Source organism: Sander lucioperca, chromosome 2 (assembly GCF_008315115.2).
Source record: "Sander lucioperca isolate FBNREF2018 chromosome 2, SLUC_FBN_1.2, whole genome shotgun sequence".
Classification (NCBI taxonomy): domain Eukaryota; kingdom Metazoa; phylum Chordata; class Actinopteri; order Perciformes; family Percidae; genus Sander; species Sander lucioperca.
In genome coordinates, this window is record NC_050174.1 from 19,312,182 (window position 1) to 19,334,176 (window position 21,995).

General features: G+C 39.6%; 1 protein-coding gene and 1 long non-coding RNA gene across 3 annotated transcripts; one reads left to right on the forward strand and one right to left on the reverse strand.

Annotated features, from left to right (window-relative positions):
- Nucleotides 1-1,377: 1,377 nt before the first annotated feature.
- LOC116062950 lies at nt 1,378-20,875 on the reverse strand. Its single transcript, XR_004108150.1, has 3 exons — nt 20,864-20,875; nt 2,294-2,300; nt 1,378-1,531 (listed from the first exon to the last, which is right to left on the reverse strand). It is a non-coding gene; the product is annotated as an uncharacterized LOC116062950 (long non-coding RNA).
- On the forward strand, nt 4,304-21,801 carry LOC116062932 (NACHT, LRR and PYD domains-containing protein 12-like). Of its 2 annotated transcripts, none has more exons than XM_031317737.2 (10): nt 4,304-4,388; nt 6,809-7,094; nt 7,178-7,270; nt 10,265-12,128; nt 14,138-14,311; nt 14,536-14,709; nt 18,422-18,595; nt 18,838-19,011; nt 19,147-19,193; nt 21,091-21,801. In XM_031317737.2, the coding sequence occupies exons 2-10, from the start codon at nt 6,815-6,817 to the stop codon at nt 21,669-21,671; spliced, it is 3,561 nt and encodes a 1,186-aa protein (XP_031173597.1). In that variant the 5' UTR covers nt 4,304-4,388; nt 6,809-6,814; the 3' UTR covers nt 21,672-21,801. The 2 variants fall into 2 exon arrangements, with proteins under 2 accessions (XP_031173597.1, XP_031173604.1); XM_031317744.2 differs by having other exon boundaries at nt 7,181-7,270.
- The last annotated feature ends 194 nt before the right edge of the window (nt 21,802-21,995 follow it).

Here is a 21,995-nt window from a genome sequence, read left to right on the forward strand (position 1 = left end):
CATACTTGATAAAGACCAGTTTTCTCCACATTTATGACAAACAACTGATATTAAATGAAACCACACTCCAAAATGTTTTTTTTATTGAGGCCTAAAAAGTCACATTTTTTGTTTTTTCTCCACTTTGATTTGGAAAAAGCAACCAGGGGTTTAGGGTTAGGGATAATGCTATGAAAAACTAATTTCTAATCATATCCATTTTGTTAACTTGCTTCAATGATTTAACAACTTCAATTATGAGTTAAATATACAAAAAAATACAGATCATATAAACATCCGGACATTTGTTTTGCATAACTGTTTTGAGCATTCTTCAATGCAGAAATCTGATGAAAGTTAGTAATATGTTGGAAGGAGAAATTGTCTCATATCAGTGGGTAAATTTCTCATAGTCCAAACACATTTTGATAGAGGCTAAAGACCAATAAAAAAGGTTATAGAACATGGGGTGAATCTCAGTTTTATGGAAGCTGCAGCAATATTTTACCTGGAAAAACATGGATATTTGGCTTAAGAAAGGTATTGGCTTTGGATGGTTGATGCGACGTTGAGAAAAGACCGAAAAGGGGAAAATTGAGTAAGACAGAGCACAGGGTTGTATTGACGAGTGATGAAAGAAAAGAATAAAAGCAAATACAGTGAAGCATAAAGGGACAACATTTCCCCCAAATATTTAGCCTATTGATTTATAATTACAGTCTTCAAATCAGCTCTACAAATCTTGACTGATGTATGCATGTGTTAGTTGATTGGTTTTCGTTTGGGCACAATCATCCTTCCGTTAGATTGTTCCCTGGCTGGTTTATAATACTTAAGGTTCCATACCATGCTCATTTTCTGGTTCATACTTGTATTTTGTGTTTCTACTAGACCATGTTTACATGCTTTAAAATTCAAAAAACACATTCTTCTGTATTCACCCTCTGTTGGAAACACTCTGTTTTAGCGTCTGTCTCTTTAAGCCCCCTCTACTGAAAAAGCCCAAAGCTCTGCTCAGATTGGTCACTGTTTCCAGGTCTTTCGCATCTGTGCTCTTGGCGTTTCTGCACCGTCATTGCAGCCAGGTAATGACTGTAACTTCACTTTCTCCCTATATAGTTGTGACTTCACAACCGTATGGAAGTGAGAACAAAAAAACAACACAAGGGAGGACTGGAGGGGACTGAAAACAATCTCTGGTCAAAACAAAGACAGTGGGAGGGGCTTTGTTTCTGGTGACCGTGACAGAGCAAAGTAATTAAATATTTTTTTCAATAGATTTGATGCTACCCCCTCCCCTCCCCCCTCCAACCAGACTTCAGACCTTTTCCTCTCTGGCCCAGGGGCGCCGGCAGGAATTTTGGGCCCCATGACAAAAAATCGAATTGGGCCCCCTCTGCGCAGCTGTTGTCACCACATCTCTAGGACCTAACTGTCCCATCAAAAGCTTTACATAACTCTAATTAAAGGCTTGCAACTGTCTTGCTTCTTGTAGTTCAATACTAGTACTAGCACAATATTTACTGCTGGTGATTTGTACATGCATGCAAGTCTAGTATGCAGTTCACTATTTGATGCAAAAGCAACCATAAAAAATGTGCTGAAAGCCATCTTTTACAGTCTCAATGTATTTTTATTGTAAAATTTGACATTTTCTTTTTTTTGTAATGGTAAAAAGAGCAAGAGAGACAGAGAAATCCCCACAGACTCCCTACAATGATGCTAACTGGTGATTAAATGTAGGCTAACACTAGTCTGTAGCTAGCTAGCTTATTTCACTATGGACATTAAGCCAACAGGTTAATACCACTCACAGACTATAGGCTACCCACCTTTCTGGGTGAAAAACTGGGTTACAGTTTGACACCCTTTCCTTTGTCTTTCCTCTCTCTCTTTTCTCTCTTTCCTTTTTTGAAAACCAGATTTTGATTTAACGTTACTTGGCAACATTGTGGTCACTTTAGTTCTGGCACATCTACTGTCTGACTGCAACTAAACACTGTCACTGAGTGAGTGCTACGGCAGGACCAAACCATTTCATGCAGATACAGGGGGGTGGTCGGTCAATATGGATGTTTACTTTTTGGTCAATGGGGATATTTAACTTTTACTGCCAAAAACAAGTTAAAACAAAGAGATCATTAATTTTATTATTATATTTGAAATATATATGCTGAATGATGATGGTTTAATAATTTTATATTAGTTTTTACCTATTTTTTGGGGCCCCTGTCAGTCATGGGCCCTTGGAATTGTCCTAACTTTTCCCTCCTATACGCTGCTCTGGCCACTGCGGACCACCTCATTCCCTCACAGGGCTTCTGAGACATCAGCATACCCAAATTCACACCTGTCCACTGCTTTCGATTCCTCATTCATGGATGTTTCACACCCCTCCCCCCATCCTTCTCTCCAGGAAGCACGTACAACTCCCTCTCGCTGTCTCTCTCTGACAGTCAATCAGGTGAAGAAGGAGCTAAAAAAGATTAAGGCAAGTAAGGTCCTGGGCCTGGTACTACACTGCTGAACATCCAGGGGTGTCGACATTGAGATGGTGGAGACATACAAATACCTGTGTGTTCACCTCAACAATAAACTGGACTGGTCCAAAAACACAGACATCCTGTACAAAAAAGGCCAAAGACGTCTCCACCAACATGCAAAGCTGCAAAGTTCAGATTCATATTATTATCATTATTATTGTTTAGTTCATCCATCAAACAAACAAACAACCTAATGCAAACACCATTTTCAAGTTCTGAACGAAAAGGAGCATAACAAATAATTAAATGATAAAAATCTTCCCGCCCCACTGCCCCCTTTACCAGTCACAAAAGAAGAGAACAAACACATTTCACTTTATTTACTCAACATATTTGCTTTAATTCTATTTTTAAATATGTTTGTTTTAGATTATTTAGTTTGACTGTTGAGATTGTCCCATAAACTGATTCCTTTCACTGTGATGCAACGTTCCCTCAGATTGGTTCTGTATCTCGTTTTTTTAAATATTTTCTTTCCTTCCAAATTGGAATAACTTTCTCTTTTTTCAAACGTTCTCTGGATTTTTGGCAGGCAAAATTCTTTTGTGCGCTTTATACATAATTTGCAGAATACTGTAATCTACTAGATAATGAAATTTCAACAACTTTAACTGAACAAACAATGGATTTGATAAATCTCGGTATCGACATCTACTGATGATTCTTATGGCTCTTTTTTGTAAAATAAAAAAAAAGAATGAATTAGTGTATGTGTCAGATATGATTGATGATAAGTGCAGTAAGTATCTAAAAGGGTGTGTAGGATTTCCACAACATGTGTGTGCTTTATGGTATTAGCACTTAACATAAGTGTTCCTTTCCACAACAGCTCCAGCATCACAAACAGAAAGGTATTGAAGGCATCTGCTCATCAGTAGTGTTAAGACCCAGAAAGATGAGGAAGAGGCTGAGTGTCACGGACAGTCCATGGGCCTTGATGTGGAATACATTTAGGATGTCCACTTCAGCCTCCATAATGTAAAAGCACGTCTCATTACTCTTCTGCCGTTATTAGATCATGGCGAAAAAGTCTACCAGAAAGGATAAGGTCAGTGTAAGTACAAGTATTTTACTGTAACTACAAACTATAAGTTAAATACAAAAACCTTTTCTCCTGTCTCAAAATATTGTATTATCAATACATTGCTCTCAGGTTTGAAAAGTCCACCACAGGAATGAAAGGGAAGCTATAGTAAGTCTGCAGAAGATTTAGACAAAGCTCTCCATCTAGTGGACAAAGAGAAAAACTAAACTTCCATATTTGTGGTCTTCCCTGACCTCAGCCTCTCAGGCAACACTTCCTCCCTTCTATGTACTGCTGCCAGCAAGATAATAATAAATAATGGTAAATACTAATTAAATACATAAGATAATAGATGGTTGGGGTGCCTGGATAGCTCACCTGGTAGAGCAAGCAACCCATGTTCAAAGGCTCAACCCTTGTCACAGGTTCAGCTCCGACCTGCGGCCCTTTGCCGCATGTCATTCCCCCTCTCTCTCCCCTTTCACATCTTCAGCTGTCCTATAAAATAGAGGCCTAAAATGTCCAAAAAGATAATCTTTAAAATAAAAATAGATAGTAGATGGTTAAGTTCAGGGTTTAGATCATGACAATGATAGGGTACCTGTCTAAATGGCAGATTTACAAGGCTTTAAATACCTTTTATACTGTATATTGGCAGGGCTTGTAAACAGCATGCAAGGAAATGTTGCCTGGGAGGCTGTACTCAGGGAATTAATACCTACTCTGATTTGTCCACCTCAGACTTTAAACTTGTTACTCCAAACTTAAAGAGTGAAGTTTTGAGGAAGTAACAGCAGTGTGTTTTCTCTACAGATGAGGAATGAAAATCTCTTCATTTGGATGTGAGTTGTCCATGTTTAATATTTTCAAAATTATTGACATTTATTCTATAGTTATATAAGGCTGACTACAAGATAAGTTGTATATTTGAATATTCATTTGAGTTGTTATGTGATTTTGGGGGCCAAAACCTTCTTTGAATCCATTTTTCATGTTATTCTTAGTGTTACAATATTGAGGCAGACAAGTTGTAACATGTTACAATATTAGTGAGACCTGAGACAATAGCAGAAATAGTGTGCCAATTTATGAGTGAATTTATGATTTTGACTGAAAGGGTGTTTATACCATTGCCACTAATATTGTGCACTCAAGTTCACCCAAATTCTTCTATGAAACATTCAGGGTTTATCTGATTCCAAAAACTCAATGGAAAGACATGTAGGGTGTAAACCTCAGACTGTACAGCAGATATGGTGATAGTTAACAGTAGAAATATATTATTTTTGAAAGAATATTTATCTTTTAAGTTGCTTAAACCCTGTATAAGCCTATATTAGACAATGTGAAATCTATTGCTGTAGATTTCTTAGTTAAAACTTTGTAATAGTGACTTTAGTTCCCTTTGATTTACTTCCCTAAATGTAACTTATGTTGACATAAAACTGAAAACCGCAAACAAAGAACTTACACACTGACAATTATAAGGAACATTTCTGACTACACCCAACCAAGGTTCAAGGTTCTTTATTTATTGTGTGCACAACAATAACAGAAGTAGTCGTTGGCAATAAAAAGTCCTAGGCCTCAGGCACCTCCAACAATGCTCATTAAAAAACAAAAACACAAAACACATGATTGATTGAATTGAAATTGATTGAAATGTCTTTAATGTCCACAAGGGGCAATTTGGTTCACAGCAGGTAGCCAACACATACACGTTCACACAGAAACACATAAAAACAAGAGATAATAAATAGATAAGAACATAAATACACATGTACACTATACTTAAAACAAAGAAGAAGAAAAATGTGCTGTCTTGACACATAACACTTAAGTAAAAGCAGAATCTAAATCTAAGAAAAAATAGTGCAAATAAGATTTAGGGCTATAATATAAACAAGTAAAGAAGTGAATATATACACACATACAGAGGTGCAAGTGTATGAAGATATATTGACGGTTATCCATTTGGGAAGCTGGCTGATGAAACACTGTTTTTCAGTCTGGTGGCACTTGGTTAAAGGGGCTATATATGGCATTCAGAACATTAACATAGCAGCAAACAACTATTTGCTATGTAAAGATATAGTGGATTAATGTAGTCCTAAAAAGAGAATGAAATCACACTCCCTCTATGTATGTATGTTGTAATCCAAGCTTCTCTATTCTTTGCATAGGCTTTAAAAAAGAATGGACATAACAGCAGTGACATCACCCAATGGTTTATGGACTGCTGTTTTGAAGCCTTGAGTTTGGCAATTTGGCCATCGCCATCTTGGTTTTTTGAAACCGGACATTACGATTTTTGGACTAGAGCATGGAGCTTGGCAGTCAGCCTGACTGCCAAGCCAGTGTTGTTTATGGTTGCAATTGCGCTGTTCTAAGCTAAACGCTAAAGAGGGTCATGAATCATGATTGACAGGTCAGCGTGTAGCCACGCCCTAAAGCACCCCCTGCTTTATCCTCTATTTAAAAATAAATGGCGGCATCATTTACAGAATCAACATCATGTATTTTATTATGAAAATGTTTGCTGAGTTAATAAATAAAGTGAGAAGTACGGTCATTTTCCCATAGACCTCCATAGAAACAGACTTCTTTTTGCACCAACGTTTCAGACCTGGAACCTATGTCCATTTTTTTTACAGTCCATGATTCATTGCATTGATATGGTAGCCAGGCTGACCGCGCAATCATGTTTGTGGATGTGAGTCCCTCCCTTTGAAATTTAGTGTTGTTAGCACTGATGGTGCTGTCAGCACTGCTGATAATGCCATCCTGACTCAAGGTAGCTGGATGCTGTTGTCCCGGGCCTTTACTTTGACAGATAGAGGTAATGTGGATTTTGTAATAGATGTAGCCAAAGCATTCAGGTGTTGCTTTTTTCAAACTCAGGAAGTAGTTACAATGAAGTCAGAATAGGGACTTCACTAGTTTATAAGAGTACAGTAAATGAAGACAGGGAATCTCCCAGTTTGCAAACCTCACTGAAAAAATACACATCTATATGTATTTTGTTGAAGCAAAGAGAAAGAAAGAGACATTCTTAATCTCCACTTGACTATACAACAACAAATAAACAAGCAGTACACAATCTTGAGCAAAATAGCCTACAATCCCTGCAGGTCCCTTACAGCTGACCGTTGGCCTTCCAGTGACAAACATGACCCACACATTAAAAACACTCTAGTCCAATGCCATTGATTCCATTTTGATCATCTTGTTGTTGGAAGTAAAACATCCTCTGAATAAACAGGAACCAATGATGACGGCTGTTAAAGAGCTGCTTTTGGAAACACTGGACGATCTGGGAGAGGAGGAGCTAAAGATCTTCAAGTGGTTCCTACAGCAGGCTGAAATCCTGGAAGACTTCCCAGCCATCCCAAAGAGCAGTCTAGAGAAGGCTGACAAGCTGGACACATTGGACCTTATAGTGCAGACCTACAATGAACAGTCTGTGGAGGTGACCAAGAAAGTGTTAACAAAGATCAACAGGAATGATCTGGTACAGAGTTTGTCCAACATCGGTTCAGGACCCAAACGTAAGTCATCACATCTGCAATGTAACAAAAACAAACTAGTAAAATGTTTTTGGAACATTCTTGTGTCTTTCTTTATCTCTCAGAAGTTGTACAGGATGTTGGAGTAATTTCAGAGAGCAGCAAAGCATCTTCTGCTTCTCTTCCTCACCCTTCCACCAACAGCAGCCAGACTGAAGGTAAAGCTCCTCTCAGTTTAGGCATTTTTAATTAGCATCTGAATCTGGATCTGCACATTTTCAAGTTAAATGAATTCTGAACGATTCTTGAAATATAATTATTTGCTTTGCGAAAGTTAGATGATAAGATCAATGCCACTTTCTGCTCATTGCTAGGTTTAGTGCACATCCATAGCCCCCTGAGCGCTGTGGCAGCACAAGGGAAACAATGGGTTTCAGTGCACAGCGGTGCTGTTGCCGCCTTTTGGTGTAAAAAGGCCCCTTACTGTGCATGTTGTTTCACAAAATGTTGTACTATTCCTTTAAGAAGGTGCAACACATGCAGCATCATTATATTTTCTATAGTGAGCATCTAAATCATCCAAGGGTTATGTTTGAATGAATAACATTTTACATTTGTATTTATATTACAAAAATACGAGTAACTCTACACTACAATACAAGATCAATGCTCATTTATTTCTCTGCATTCTATAAAGATCATTGGCTGGTTAGGATGCTGACTTTTGCCTGGGTCATGCATAGACTGTAAAAATAATGGACAAAGCTTTGGGGTCTGAAAAGTGAAGCCAGGGGTACCATTTTCAGGACGCATTCTCAGCGGAGACAAAAATTGACACACTTCCGCCACTAGGTAGTGCTATAGCAGACAAAACGCGTTTGGCCCTATAACTCCCAAACCGTACATCACACATTCAAAAACCATATATGGTTGTGTTCCCTGGATCCAGGTGAATCTCCTGATATAGGCCACGCCCATTTCTGCCTAGGCTTTTGTGCGTGAAAAATCGCGATTTATCAAAAAACAACTTTGCCAAACTCCTCCTAGACCGTGCGACCGATCTGCACGAAACTTGGCACGTAGCATCTCTAGACCGACCTGACAAAAAGTTATTTATAATAATTAATTTTTATAGGATAATAATTGCGCAAATTACGCATGACCAAATTTGTGTAGCTAACTATGAAAACACCAACTTTGCCATATCTGGACCAAAATTAATGCTATCAACGTGAAACTTTATTCTTGTTTGCCATGACTCTCTGGAAGTCCCACACCCAATTGGCCACTAGGGGGTGCTACAAGTACAAAAAGTTTAAATCTCATGAACGACTCATCTTATTTTTACGAAATTTGGAGGGTACCATCTAGGCTTACTCCTGAGGCCACCCTTACACTAGGGTACTGATTGGTCAAAGTGGGCGTGGCCTATGGGACCCACATTTGGATTCACCACTTACACTAATGTGAGCAACTTTAAATTTACAGGGTAGATGTACAATGGGTCATGGACCTCACCTACCAAATATTACACATGTGGACCACTAGGTGGCGCTATAATGTTTTTTTGCCTTTAACTCCTACATTACACATCGCACTAGAAAACCTTACATCCACGTGTTCCTTGAACTAAGCTGAATCACATGATATAGGCCACACCCATTTCTGCTTTAAAGTTTTTTCGCAATATCGTGCAATGCGCAAAACCAACTTTTTCGAACTCGTCCTAGGCTGTGCGACCGATTTGCACGAAACCTGGTACATCGCATCTCCAGATGGACCTGACCAAAAGTTATGGAAACAATTTTGCTACATTAAAGTATGCGCATTTGACGACCAAAGAAATTTTCCTAGCTAGCTACCACACATATATCATATCATATCTCTGCCAAATTAAATGTTATCAACAAAGAACTTGAGATCATTGTTCACCATCCCACTACGCTCTGTGCCAAATTTGGCGAAGATCGGCCATTAGGGGGCGCTATAATCAACGTTTATTGGTTTTGGACAATAAATCAATGCATTTAAATGGGAAATTTGCAATTGCAATATCTCTGCCACAGTAAGTGGCAGAGATCACAAACTTGTGACGCTTGTTCGGCATGCCGCTCTGTACAAAATTTGGTAAGGATTGGCCATTAGGGGGCGCTATAGTCAACGAAGACCAGTTTGGGCCCTTTTACCCCTTCTGAGGCCGAGCGCGTCGTATACGACACCAAACGGCACTTCTGATTCATAACTTAATAACTTTATAATTATAACTAGTAGAAACATACAGTCTTATGGAGCTAAAAGCTAACAGTCGCCCCGTTCTGCTGATGTCTTTGTTGTCTTCCTAGCCCTTACAGAAGGTTTTGTATCCAGCCTAGAAGTCCAGAGTTTTTTCGGGTCTTTGTGCAATTAATCCATACTGTTACATCCAAGATTGATACGATGTATGTAAGAAATGTAAATAGTTTGTCCTTTATATGAGTTATAATGTTCAATATGTTTATTTTTGCATTTGATGACTCCAAATATATACAACTGTTTTAGACAACACAAATGCAAAAAAAAAAAAAAAAAAAAAAAGACATGTAATGTAAAAATGCTTGTGTGGCATTGCCGTGTGTGTGATATCAATATATATCTGTGAGATTCATGTTCCGTTTTATTTATTTATTTGTCTTTATGGTCCTACAACCTTTTTAACATTCAAGTGACCTCACTGCAGCACAAATATTCTAAAAGCCCAGTTTTTCCTGAAAAAAAATGATGTTCATAGATTGACTATGGACAACAGGGTTGATGTTTAACAAGCTGTTATAGGCAGCAGGATGACCGTCATTATGTCCGTGCGAAATATTTCCAATTACTATCCGATCAGGCAGGTAGCATTGAAGTGTCAAGTGTGGACACACATATGTGGACACAGCTGAGTCCCGATCTGGCACATCTGAACACAAAAGTCGCATTGAAAAGACAAGTTTAACCCCAGCCTCGATTAGTTTATCAATGTTGCAATGTGGTTTTTGATCACTGCTTTGAGCCTCTGTTGCATGTATCCCTGTTACCTAACTGCCTGAACACTGAAGTCATCCTGCTGCCTCAACTGTCTGCATTTTGGGCCCTCCCTTGTTACCACTCTCCCTCAACCATATGACATAATCTGTTTGTTGATATAAAGATTGATACTTTGTTTTCATTTCATGTTCATTTGTTCTGCATAGATTTGCTGGAGCCAGAACCTGACCCTCCAGAACTCATTGCATTAAATCGGTGCACACTCCAATCACACCTCCAGGACAGGTTTATGTGTGCACAAGAAGGGTGGACAGAAAGGATGGATAAAAAACATCTAGATGACATCTACATAGAGCTCTCCCTCTTATATGGGATTAATGTGAACATCAACATGCAGCATGAGGTCAGGCAGGTTGAGATGGCATCAAGACAACCAGGGGGAACAGAGCAACCAATCCAACCCAGTGATATCTTCACACACCCCTCTGGAAAAAACACACCCGTGAGAACAGTGCTGACCAGTGGGATTGCAGGAATCGGCAAAACATTCCTTGTACACAAATTCATCCTGGACTGGGCTGAAGGAAGAGCCAATCAAGATGTGCATCTCACATTCCCCTTCAGCTTCCGCCAGCTGAATTTACTGAAGGGCAGACGGTTTCGTTTGGCAGAGCTCATCCACAAATGCATCCTGGAAACCAAAGACATCCGGGAGGAGGATCTAAATGACATCTTCACAAAACTACAGGCTTCAGGAAACACCAACTATGACAAGAGTAAATTCAAACTTCTGTTTGTGCTTGATGGTCTGGACGAAAGCCGCCTTCAGCTCAACTTTACTGATGACAAAAACCCTACTATTGATGTGACACAGGCAGTTGGAGTAGAAATCCTGCTGTCTAGCCTCATCAAGGGGGAACTGCTGCCTTCTGCTCGCCTCTGGATAACCACACGACCGGCAGCTGCCAATCAGATCCCTCTTGACTTTGTTGACATCATGACAGAGGTGAGAGGGTTTACTGATCCACAGAAGGATGAGTACTTCAGGAAGAGATTCAGAGATGAGGAGGTGCGTGGCAGAATCCTCTCTCACGTCAAGGCATCACGGATCCTTCACATTATGTGCCACATCCCAGTCTTCTGCTGGATCACCGCTACAGTTCTGCAGGATGTGTTGAAAACCAGTGACAAGGGAGAGCTGCCCAAGACCCTGACTGAGTTGTACACAGAATTCTTGATGTTTCACATCAGACAGACGAAAGAAAAGTATGGCACAGAGAAGAGCATTCAGTACATTCAGGCGCTCGCAAAACTTGCTTATCACCAACTGGAAAAAGGGAACCTGATTTTCTATGAAAAAGATCTCAAAGAGAGTGGCATTGATTTCAACGAAGCATCTGTGTACTCAGGAGTGTTCACGCAGATCTTTAAAAAGGAACGTCGCTTGAAAGACAAGGATGAGCATAAGATGTTCAGCTTTGTCCATCTGAGTATTCAGGAGTTCTTGGCAGCTGTTTATGTGGTGCAGTCACTCATTAACAAGAACAAAAATGTAATGGTGCAACAACTCAAGTTCCAAAGTGTGCAGATGCTTTTCAGCAAACCATCCATAGCAGAGGTCCAAAGGATGGCTATTGACAAGGCCTTAAAGAGTCCAGATGGACACTTTGACTTGTTCCTCCGCTTCCTCCTGGGTCTCTCCCTAGAGACCAGTCAGGATAGCCTACAAGGCCTGTTGAAACAGACAATAAGTACTTCAGAGGCCAATCAGGAAACAGTGCAGTACATCAAGGAAAAGATCCGGGAGAACCCTTCTCCAGAGAGATGCATCAACCTGTTCCACTGTCTGAATGAGCTCAATGATCATTCTCTAGTGGAGGAGATCCAACAGTACCTAAGTTCAGGAAGTCTCTCCACAGACAAACTCTCTCCTGCTCAGTGGTCAGCTCTGATTTTCATCTTACTGTCATCAGGAAAAGATCTGGACGTGTTTGACCTCAGGAAGTACTCTGCTTCAGAGGAAGGTCTCCTGAGGCTGCTGCCAGTAGTCAAGAACTCTAATGTATTCTTGTAGGTGTATAGACAACATTATATATTTAACTTCATGGAATTAATTTCTGACAAATTAATTTCACAGTCCTGGCTGGGTCACAGTTTACATTGCCAGCTCAGGTGGTTCAATTCGTACATTTAGCTACGAAAAGTAATGCACTGTAATTTGTACATATTCCACATATTTATTGCTGTAAGCACCACTGCTGCTGTATATATATAGTGGAGGTTGGGGTGGATGGGTGGATCATAAAACACAGGGCTTTCAAGCGGGGGAGGTGAGTTTGTGTCCTGGGAGAAAGTAAGGGGAAAATACAATACTTCCACCCAGGAAATGGGTGTTCGTGTTCTGGGAGTACTACTTAAGGGGACCGGTGTTTCAATCCAAACCACAATATTTTTTTATTTTAATATTAACTAGTCGTTTTGTTGCCTAAACTTAACTTTCATTGACACAGAACAGTCACCTTTTCTTGGCTAAACTAAACTGCAGCGACCTCTGAAAGGACCGGCAGCTCGCAGTGCTCTCATTAGGAAAATGTACTTAAACTATTAAAAGTAGAAGTAATCAAAGCAGATAAATCCTCACATTTTAGAAACTGGAAAAAATCAAAACAGTTATGTGTTTAATTGGCTAATCATTTTAGCTGGACTTCTAGGCCTGCATATTGTTGGGTAGTTAAATTTCTAATAAAACATTGTATTTTATAAACTACATGTGTTTTGTGTGCAAAAATCTTAATTTGTAAAGTAACTAGTAACTAAAGCTGTCAGATTAATGTAGTGGAGTAAAAAATAAAATATTTCTCTCTGAAAATGTAGTAGAGTAGAACTAGAAAGTGGCATGAAAGGAAAAGACTCAAGTAAAGTGCAAGTACCTCAAATTTGTACTTAAGTACAGTTCTTGAGTGAATGTACTTAGTTACATCCCACCACTGCAAATGAGTAATGTGTTTGTATCTTTGATTCCTGTTAAAATGTGTTTTTAAACATGCTCTTCAACAGGGGAGATTCTGGGATTTTTTAAAAGTGGGGTGGCACAGGGGAGGGACCAATAATCAGTCAGGGGGGGCCCGGGGGATTTTTGTCTGAATACAGCATAGAAAATCTGCTTAGAAGTAAAAGAAATATTGCAAAGGATAGAACAACACAATATAATTTTACTAAATAAAACACATCACGTTCATTATTAATTTAACTTGTTTATTTTTTTCAACAAATTGTATATCCAAATACAATACACATTTTCTTTGGGCTCTTAAGGCAAAAATTTGGATATTGGAAAAAAACAAATAAAAAAATGAATTGGTTATGTAACAAGGGCTGGGAAGATTTTTCTTTTGTCACAGAACTGTATAAAAATATAGTGTAATACACTGACAATAAACTTGCCTCAAACTTCAACAAAGAAAACCTTGCTGTACACAGTTTTCAGATAATAGGAAACAGAACAGAAATAAAGTGCAATACACAATTTATTTTTTACAGCAACAAGTGCTCTACAGTGAGTTCAATAGTATTTTGTACTTCTAAACTGGCCTCAACATTTCTACAAAGTACACAGTTGCCATACAATGTGTGGTTAAACTATATTTCCATTTACCAAATGGAAAGCAGCGATTTGCAGAACAGGCAGCAGAGTGACTGTACTCTGGTCCAATATAATCAAATCAAATTTGTCAGATTGACAGCACTCTAGCCCAATGGATTGGGAAGGCACCGGGGGGGGGGGGCAATCATATTTCAGGGGGGGCGGTGCCCCCCCGGGCCCCCCTCTAGACCCACCCCTGCTCTTCAACCTCTACTAAAAAAAAATAAAGATTGGGATCACCTACTACTCAGTAATTACAGACTAATTAAATTATTGTTTTATCTTAGGTGCTGGAGAAAGTCATTTCAATTAATCTCTTTTATGAATAACATTTTTCAGTCAGGTTTCAAAGCTAGCCACATGACAAGATGTCTGCATTGAAAAGTTCTTTTGTGGTTTGTGGCTGATGTTATATTTGTCACTAATTCTCCTTTAGCCTGAGTGGCTGTAATCTGTCAGAGAGAAGCTGTGAAGTTCTGGCCTCAGTTCTCAGTGCCCAATCCTCCAGTCTGAGAGAGTTGGACCTGAGTAACAACAACCCGCAGGATTCTGGATTGAGGCTTCTCTCTCCTGGATTGGAGAGTCCATACTGTAGACTGGAAACTCTATGGTCAGCTCAATTCAATTTTATAACCATTTGTAATTTACTTTTTACAAGTTTTATGTTTGTGCTCTGCTTTAATCTCTTTTAAGGCAATACTTGAGTATTTTTGTGGCAATACTTAAGCATAAGTTTTACTATAACAAAATATATATGTATTTGTGTGTCTGTGGGTGAAGAGGTTTGAAACTATGTTTATTGTGTGCTAATTTTGTTTCTGATTCTTTTTTTAGGCTGAGTGGCTGTAAACTTTCCTGGAGAAGCTGTGAAGCTCTGGCCTCAGTTCTCAGCTCTCGGTCCTGCAGACTGAGAGAGCTGGACCTAAGTAACAACGACCTGCAGAATTTAGGAGTGAAGCTGCTTTCTGCTGGGCTGATGAGTCCATGCTGTAAACTGGAAACACTCAGGTTAAAGGGTTGATAGAATGATTATATAGGGTATTTCACACTGTTTCTTAAGGTCTCCTAATAGGGTATGTAACATTGGTTGGGCAGTTGCTATTCTTTGAGCCCTTATGCATCCCTGTGGAATGTCTCTATTTGGAACGACAGCTTTTCTTCCAAATATGGTATGCTCATGAATATTTAGATGAGCTGAGCGCTGATTGGTTGAGGAACCACATACACATACATTAGAGACGAGACAGCAGATCTCATATTTCAGACACTGCAACGTTATACATTGTTTGCCTGCTATTTTGTTATTAAATTCACTTCTGAGACTTTTTTATGCGAGAAATCAACTATATAAAGCTCAAATATGGGCCGTTTTATGAAAATTCATGGCTAATTGCAAATTTGGTAAGACGTGTTTGACTTCAGGAGCTCCAGACAGTCTGACGAGAAAGTGGGAGTATGCTGGGCTCCATACCCAGGGGAAAGTCACCATTTCTGGGTTACTCGACTACTGGGGCTCGGGGCTCCGGCATAACTATCGTTTACAGTTTGAATTTCGTCACAGCATGTATATCACAGCTACCCTAAGGTCTTAACAAAGCTAGCACTTTTGTCCTCCTTAGGAGGAGCTGCTAGCCAGGCTATGTGTCCCATTTAATCCTATGGGAAAAGATCGCCGCTACACTTTCGGCATAACTATAGTATATTTACACTTTGAATTCCGTCATGGCATGTATATCACAGCTCCCTAAGGTCTTACAAAGCTTAGCTAACACTTTTGTCCAATTTCAATTTAATGCATTTTTGTGAATTTTAGAGGTTAGGAGGAGGCAAGCTAGCTCGCATCGATTGAGCTCCATCCAGCTCACTCAAGGACAAGAGGCGTTTATTTCTCCGATCGTTTGTTTAAATAACTCAACACACATATCCATTATAAGATTATTTACTGGAACCTGTGGTAAGAGATTGCGGGTGTAACAAGCTCGCTGACCATGCTCTCACTCAGACACACCGGCCATTTAGCAGGAAGAGGGGAGCTGCAGGCCCTGGAGCTCTGTCAGGGCAGCGGCGTTTGGTAGTCCAGTAACCCAGAAACGGTGACTTTGCACGGGTATCGAGCACTGCGGGCTGCCGGCCGTAACAGAGCTCCATCTATCTCACAGTGGGCCGAGGTCTGTGAAGGACAGGCCGGGCGGCGAGGCAGTAACCCAGGCAGCACCGGCCACTGAATTCCGACACACAGTCGGACAAAATTTGCAATTAGCCATCAATTTTCGTAAAACGGCCCATATTTGGCCAGATTTCTTGCATAAACAAGTCTCAGAAATGAATTTAGTGATAAAATAGCAGATGAACAATGTATACAATTTCTGAGATCTGGGCGACCTATTCAGAAGACTAGCTGATCTCAGATCAGTGGTGTAGCCTATGTAAATGTTGGGGCGTGACAAAGATAGAGACTAGAGCCTATCACCCCTTTAACATTTATGAAAATGCAGTTTTCTGAGTTTTAAACTGAGTTTTAAATCAGTTATATTGAATTGTTTAAAATATGTTATCAGGGTAGAGGAGTAATGTAAGGGAGCTGGTTAAAAGTTCATGAAATCCAGTTTCACACATGAAAGGTGCCAGTACCCTAATTTAGCAGTTCCATAGTCTATATCCAGGACGTACCACTTCCGGGATTGCTCTGTTGTGGTCGGAAATTCCGGCAGATTTCACTCTTTTCAGCCAGATGTCCGTTACCTTCCGTTTTGTTTGTGTTGGAATTTTAAATTTCAGTGGATTTAAGAGGACTATGGTTAACTGCTCCTCAGATCTCTGCAGGATAAATCCAGACAACTAGCTAGACTATCTGTCCAATCTGAGTTTTCTGTTGCACGACTAAAACTACTTTTGAACGTACACATTCCACCAAAACAAGTTCCTTCCAGAGGCTATTTTGCAGCGGCATCATGGCTTTTCCCGGTGCTCAGCGCCACCCGTGACGATTGTGATTGGTTTAAAGAAATGCCAATAAACCAGAGCACGTTTTTCTCACATCCCGGAATGCTGTGTGGACTAGCCAGACCCTCCTCCGCAGTGCTGTTGAGGAAGGTCTGACAAAGCGAAACTAGGAGTTCCATGACATGATCATCGCATGTGTCTTGCATATATTTATATTCATAGGTATATCTTGTAGGGGTGACCCTGAATAGTTGACTATTTGACGATTCGATCTGAAGACCCTTAATGAACTGCAAATTCCACAGTCGAATTTTCGCAGTGTCTGAAAATGTGGTTATAAAACAAAGGATCATTACATTCAGGCGGGGTGCTGAATGTGTAATTTGACATATAATTGCTTGGGTTTTCCCAATAAACCATAATATATAGCCTAATTTGGTATAAATATTTGACTGTACTGTCTATGATATCAGCCTTTTAATAATAATGTTAAAACCAACTAGAAGTATGGGTACTCATGTGGACAAAAATCAGAAGTGCTGGTACACAGTACTGGTGAGTCAGAAACACTGTAACTTGAAGAACGCATATTACGAGTAAACTGTATATCCACATGATCAAATAGGAAAAAGTAGTTTTCTGATGTTTAAAACGGTGTTTTTCTGCCATGGTAGCATGGTATGTCACCTGAGCAGAAGTTAGCTGGTCTCTGTGACAGTTCACAAGTGTCTTGGCTCACTATTTTGCAATCACCAACCAGGTAACATTAACAGAACATCAACCATCATCGACTGAAAGGACAAGCAGTAAAGCTTCGTAAATTCTGTATCTAAAACTATTTTAATAATCTCTTAGCACAAGGAAGGGAGGACACGTGAGAATTCAGAAACACATCTTTCTATTACAAGAACAAAAGACAAAAAACAACAACATAATATTGATTTCTCACATTCTTAACTTACATGAACAGACTTGTTCATGTTTTAAGTGAGACACCACACGTTTTGTTAACAGCTATATATTGTCAATCCCATTTATATCAATGAGGGCAGGCAAAATAACAGAAATACCTCTATGTATATTGCAATACAATTCAACAAATGTTTAAATGTAAATGTAAATAGATAGATAGATAGATAGATAGATAGATAGATAATTATCTATCTATTTAAATTTACATTTAAACATTTTTGCTTGCTGCAAATGCTAGCTGTCTAGAAATTTTACCAGTACTATGTGGGCTTGTTGAAAAGGGGGGGAACTTGTCATCAACATCTGTAGGCTATACATTGCTGTGGCCTGCTCCAGTCTGTAGGGCACCATGGCAATTGACAGCTTGTCTCCTAGCAAGGCTGGACCTCAAATGACAAACACTGCCATGGGTTATATCCTCCTTTGAAAAATGGAAAACTATGCACAATAGTTGCAGTATAATTTTAGTTTATATTTCCTTACATCACTCATATGTGGCCCACATATAAACAACCCAAACTCACCCACAAACCAGTATGCTGGATGCAACATATAAAAGCTATAAAAGCTGCATGCTGTGTATTGGCCATATCTGGCCCATATGCAGTAAGCCGAAACTTTGGTGTATATGGTTGCTGCTGTGGTCGGAACTGAACCATGACTACCAGATCTGGACCACATGGGTGTTCTAATTAGGGTAGAACTGAGCATCCAAGACATTAAAGTGTGAGTGAAACAGAATTTTATATCTGACCTTTTCTTTGATGATTTTCAAATTTGCCTTTTTTTATTCAAAATTCTTAAGGTTGAATGTGAGCAACCTGTCAGAGAGAAGCTGTGAAGCTCTGGCTTCAGTTCTCAGCTCACAGTCCTGCAGTCTGAGAGAGCTGGATCTGAGTAACAACAACCTGCAGGATTCTGGAGTGAAGCTGCTCTCCACCGGATTACAGAGTCCACACTGTAGACTGAAAACTCTCAGGTCAGGAATCTTCACTTTGACTATTTTAATCTCACTTTATATGCAGCTGTATATTAGGGAATACACCAACTGTCGAAGAAAACAGATGCCTGTGATAGTGTAGTAGTTGCAGTTTGTTTTTCTAAAACATTATAACACCACACATAGCAAAAGCTTTGGAGTAAGACTGGTTGGGCCCTTTCTCATGTGTGCGTGTGTGTGTGTGTGTGTGTGTGTGTGTGTGTGTGTGTGTGTGTGTGTAGGTTGTCAGGCTGCCTGGTCACAGAGGAAGGCTGTGGTTCTCTGGCCTCAGCTCTGAGCTCCAACCCCTCCCATCTGAGTGAGTTAGATCTGAGCTACAATCATCCAGGAGACTCAGGAGTGAAACTGCTGTCTGCTGGACTCGATGATCCACAATGGAGACTAGACACTCTCAAGTATAGCTTCAAACTAAAGACATTTTCTCAGTCACACTGATTAGCTAATAAGTATTGTCTCATATTAAACAAGGTTATGACTGATTTGGCTTGTAAAAAGAAAATATAACAGTCTGATTTTGTTTATTTCTCCAGTATGGACCATAACGGAATGTGTTGGTTGAAAACTGGTCTAAGGAAGTGTAAGTGTGTATTAACGTTTACTGAAAAGTCAAGAAAATTATGGATTACTTTTATAATAAGTCCATTCAATAATGGACAGAATTATTGTGTGAATGCTACCCTGTGATACCTTTGGGAAGCAAGCAGCTGGGTCTGTTCAGGCTATCACTTATTAAAAGTTTAAACGTGGGGGAAAAAAAGTAAACATTTGATCTGTAACAGTGGGAATAAAACCCCATTTAAACCAATGAAGTAGCAAACAGAAATTTGATTTCTCTATGATAATTTATAGAACGATACATGAAATAGAAACCCTTGTACAATGTGATTTAATGATTATAATATAATTACATAATTGTATAATGTTATAATTGTTATTTACATTGTGTCAGATCAGATTCTGTGGATATTTTATAACTGTAGTTCGTTGTGAGGTGGACAAAATATCAGAAACACAATTTTTCAAATAATACATTTTAAACACACGAACAATGTTAGTATCACCCAGAGGTGTGGACTCGAGTCATGTGACTTGGACTCGAGTCAGACTCGAGTCATGAATTTGATGACTTCAGACTCGACTCGACAAAATGTACAAAGACTTGCAACTCGACTTGGACTTTAACATCAATGACTCGTGACTTCACTTGGACTTGCGCCTTTTGACTCGAGAAGACTTGCTACTTCCCATGAAAACTGGGGAAGAAAATGTTCACACGGCCGCGCCGCTCTCAGTTTATCTGCATCTGTGAAAAAAATGTGCACCACCTGTATGCATGCAGAGAGCACGCGCGCTGCCTGCACGACATCCAATCACTGTAGTCCCACGTTGTTTTGATTCGACAGCATCTAAGCAGGCACATTGCAAGACAACCAATGAAGCACAAGCAACAACGCGCCAGTTGGCAAAATGATACTGAAGATAGTTTTGTTTGGCTATAAAAATTACGAGGTAGTCGACAAAAAAAGAGTTGCAATTTGCAAAACATGCGGGCCCTTATTTGGTTAATGTCATTGTATAAAAAGAGGTTTAAATAAATACAAATCTTACAGACATACATGATTTGTATAAATTTTATTTCTGTGGTAAGAGGACTTGAAATGACTCGAAACTAAAATGGTAGGACTTTGGACTCGACTTGAGACTTGTTGGCTTTGACTTGTGACTCGACTCGGGACTTGCCTCATCTTTGACTCGACTTGACTCGGAACTCGAGGGCAAAGACTTGAGACTTACTTGTGACTTGCATAACAATGACTTTGTCCCACCTCTGGTATCACCAATAGCAGTCCATAACTAAGCAAGGCAGCTGTTATTATTCACAGTTCCATTTGCATTGTATTACATTGTACAGGTATTAGTATATTTTATATGCCACCTCTCTGTACAGGCAAGGCAAGGCAGCTTTATTCGTATAGCGCATTTCAGCAACAAGGCAATTCAAAGTGCTTTACATAAAACATTAAAGAGCAGTTAAAAACATCCATTAAAGAGAACATAAAAACAGCTAAAATAGAAAAACAAAGGTGTGAAATATAAGTATAAAAGTTGCAGTGCAGTGTAAAAATTACTTAAAAAGGCAGCATCAAAAAGAAAACCACATGTAGAAACCAGCTGTTCTTCCTTCGCTTTTTTTGTAGTGAGCTAATCACAGACAAAATACTTTCACTACTTTAATACTTTTAAAACAAATTAGAATTTCTGATGAAACCAGAGCCAGAAACTGAGCTAAACACCGTTATCCTGCTAACTAAACCCAGATTATCTCCTCCCGTTTTTCACTTGTCTCACATCTATATCTAAGATGATGATAACATAAGAAAGTAGTTTGGTCTTGACACCAAAGATGAAAGAAATCATGGATAAAGATAAGGCTGTTTGATACGTTTAAAACTGTTTCTTGTGCTCTCCATCAGATGCCTGTGAAATCACCCTGGACCCAAACACAGCCAACAGATACCTCTCTTTGTCTGAGGATAACAGAACGGTGACACTGGTGAGAGCGATGCAGTCATATCTTTATCACCCGGAGAGATTCCACCACTGGAAGCAGCTGCTGTGTACAAATGGTCTGACTGGCCGCTGTTACTGGGAGGTGGAGAGGAAAGGGTGGGTATCTGTAGGAGCGACTTACAGAGGAATAGGAAGGAGAGGAAAAGGTGCTGACTGCTGCCTCGGCCTCAGTGACACGTCTTGGAGCGTGTGCTGCTCTCGGGATTGTTACTCTGTCTTCAACAATAACAGAATGGCAGCCATATGTACGACCACCTCTGCCTCAGACAGAGTAGCGGTGTATCTGGACTGGCCTGCCGGCTCTCTGTCCTTCTACAGAGTCTGCTGTGACACACTGATCCACCTCCACACCTTTAGCACCACATTCACTGAACCCCTCTATCCTGCATTTGGGTTTGAGTATTTGATTAGGTTTGACTCCACAGTGTCTCTGTGTCAGATGAAGGAGGGTGAGCTGCCTCCAGTAGACAAACACCATTGCTGAAACAAGGCTGCACAGATCACACACATAAAAAACATATATGTAGGCCTATGTTCATGTCACAATGCAAAGTCAATGTCAGTGTCGTAGGTTGCTTTCACACCTGAGCAGTTTGGTCCATTTTAAACAAACCTTGGAGTGTTTCGTGGGATAGTCTGGTTGGTTTGGGGCGGTGTTAAAAGCTCATTCAAACTCTGGTGCGGACTGTGGTAGAAAAAGTACGCTCTTATTGTAAATATTTTATTAAATATTGTTTTGTTAAGTTTAAGTCTTGTAATGTCTGTCATATAATCAATTATAATCAAAAAATCAGATAAATGTGTACAT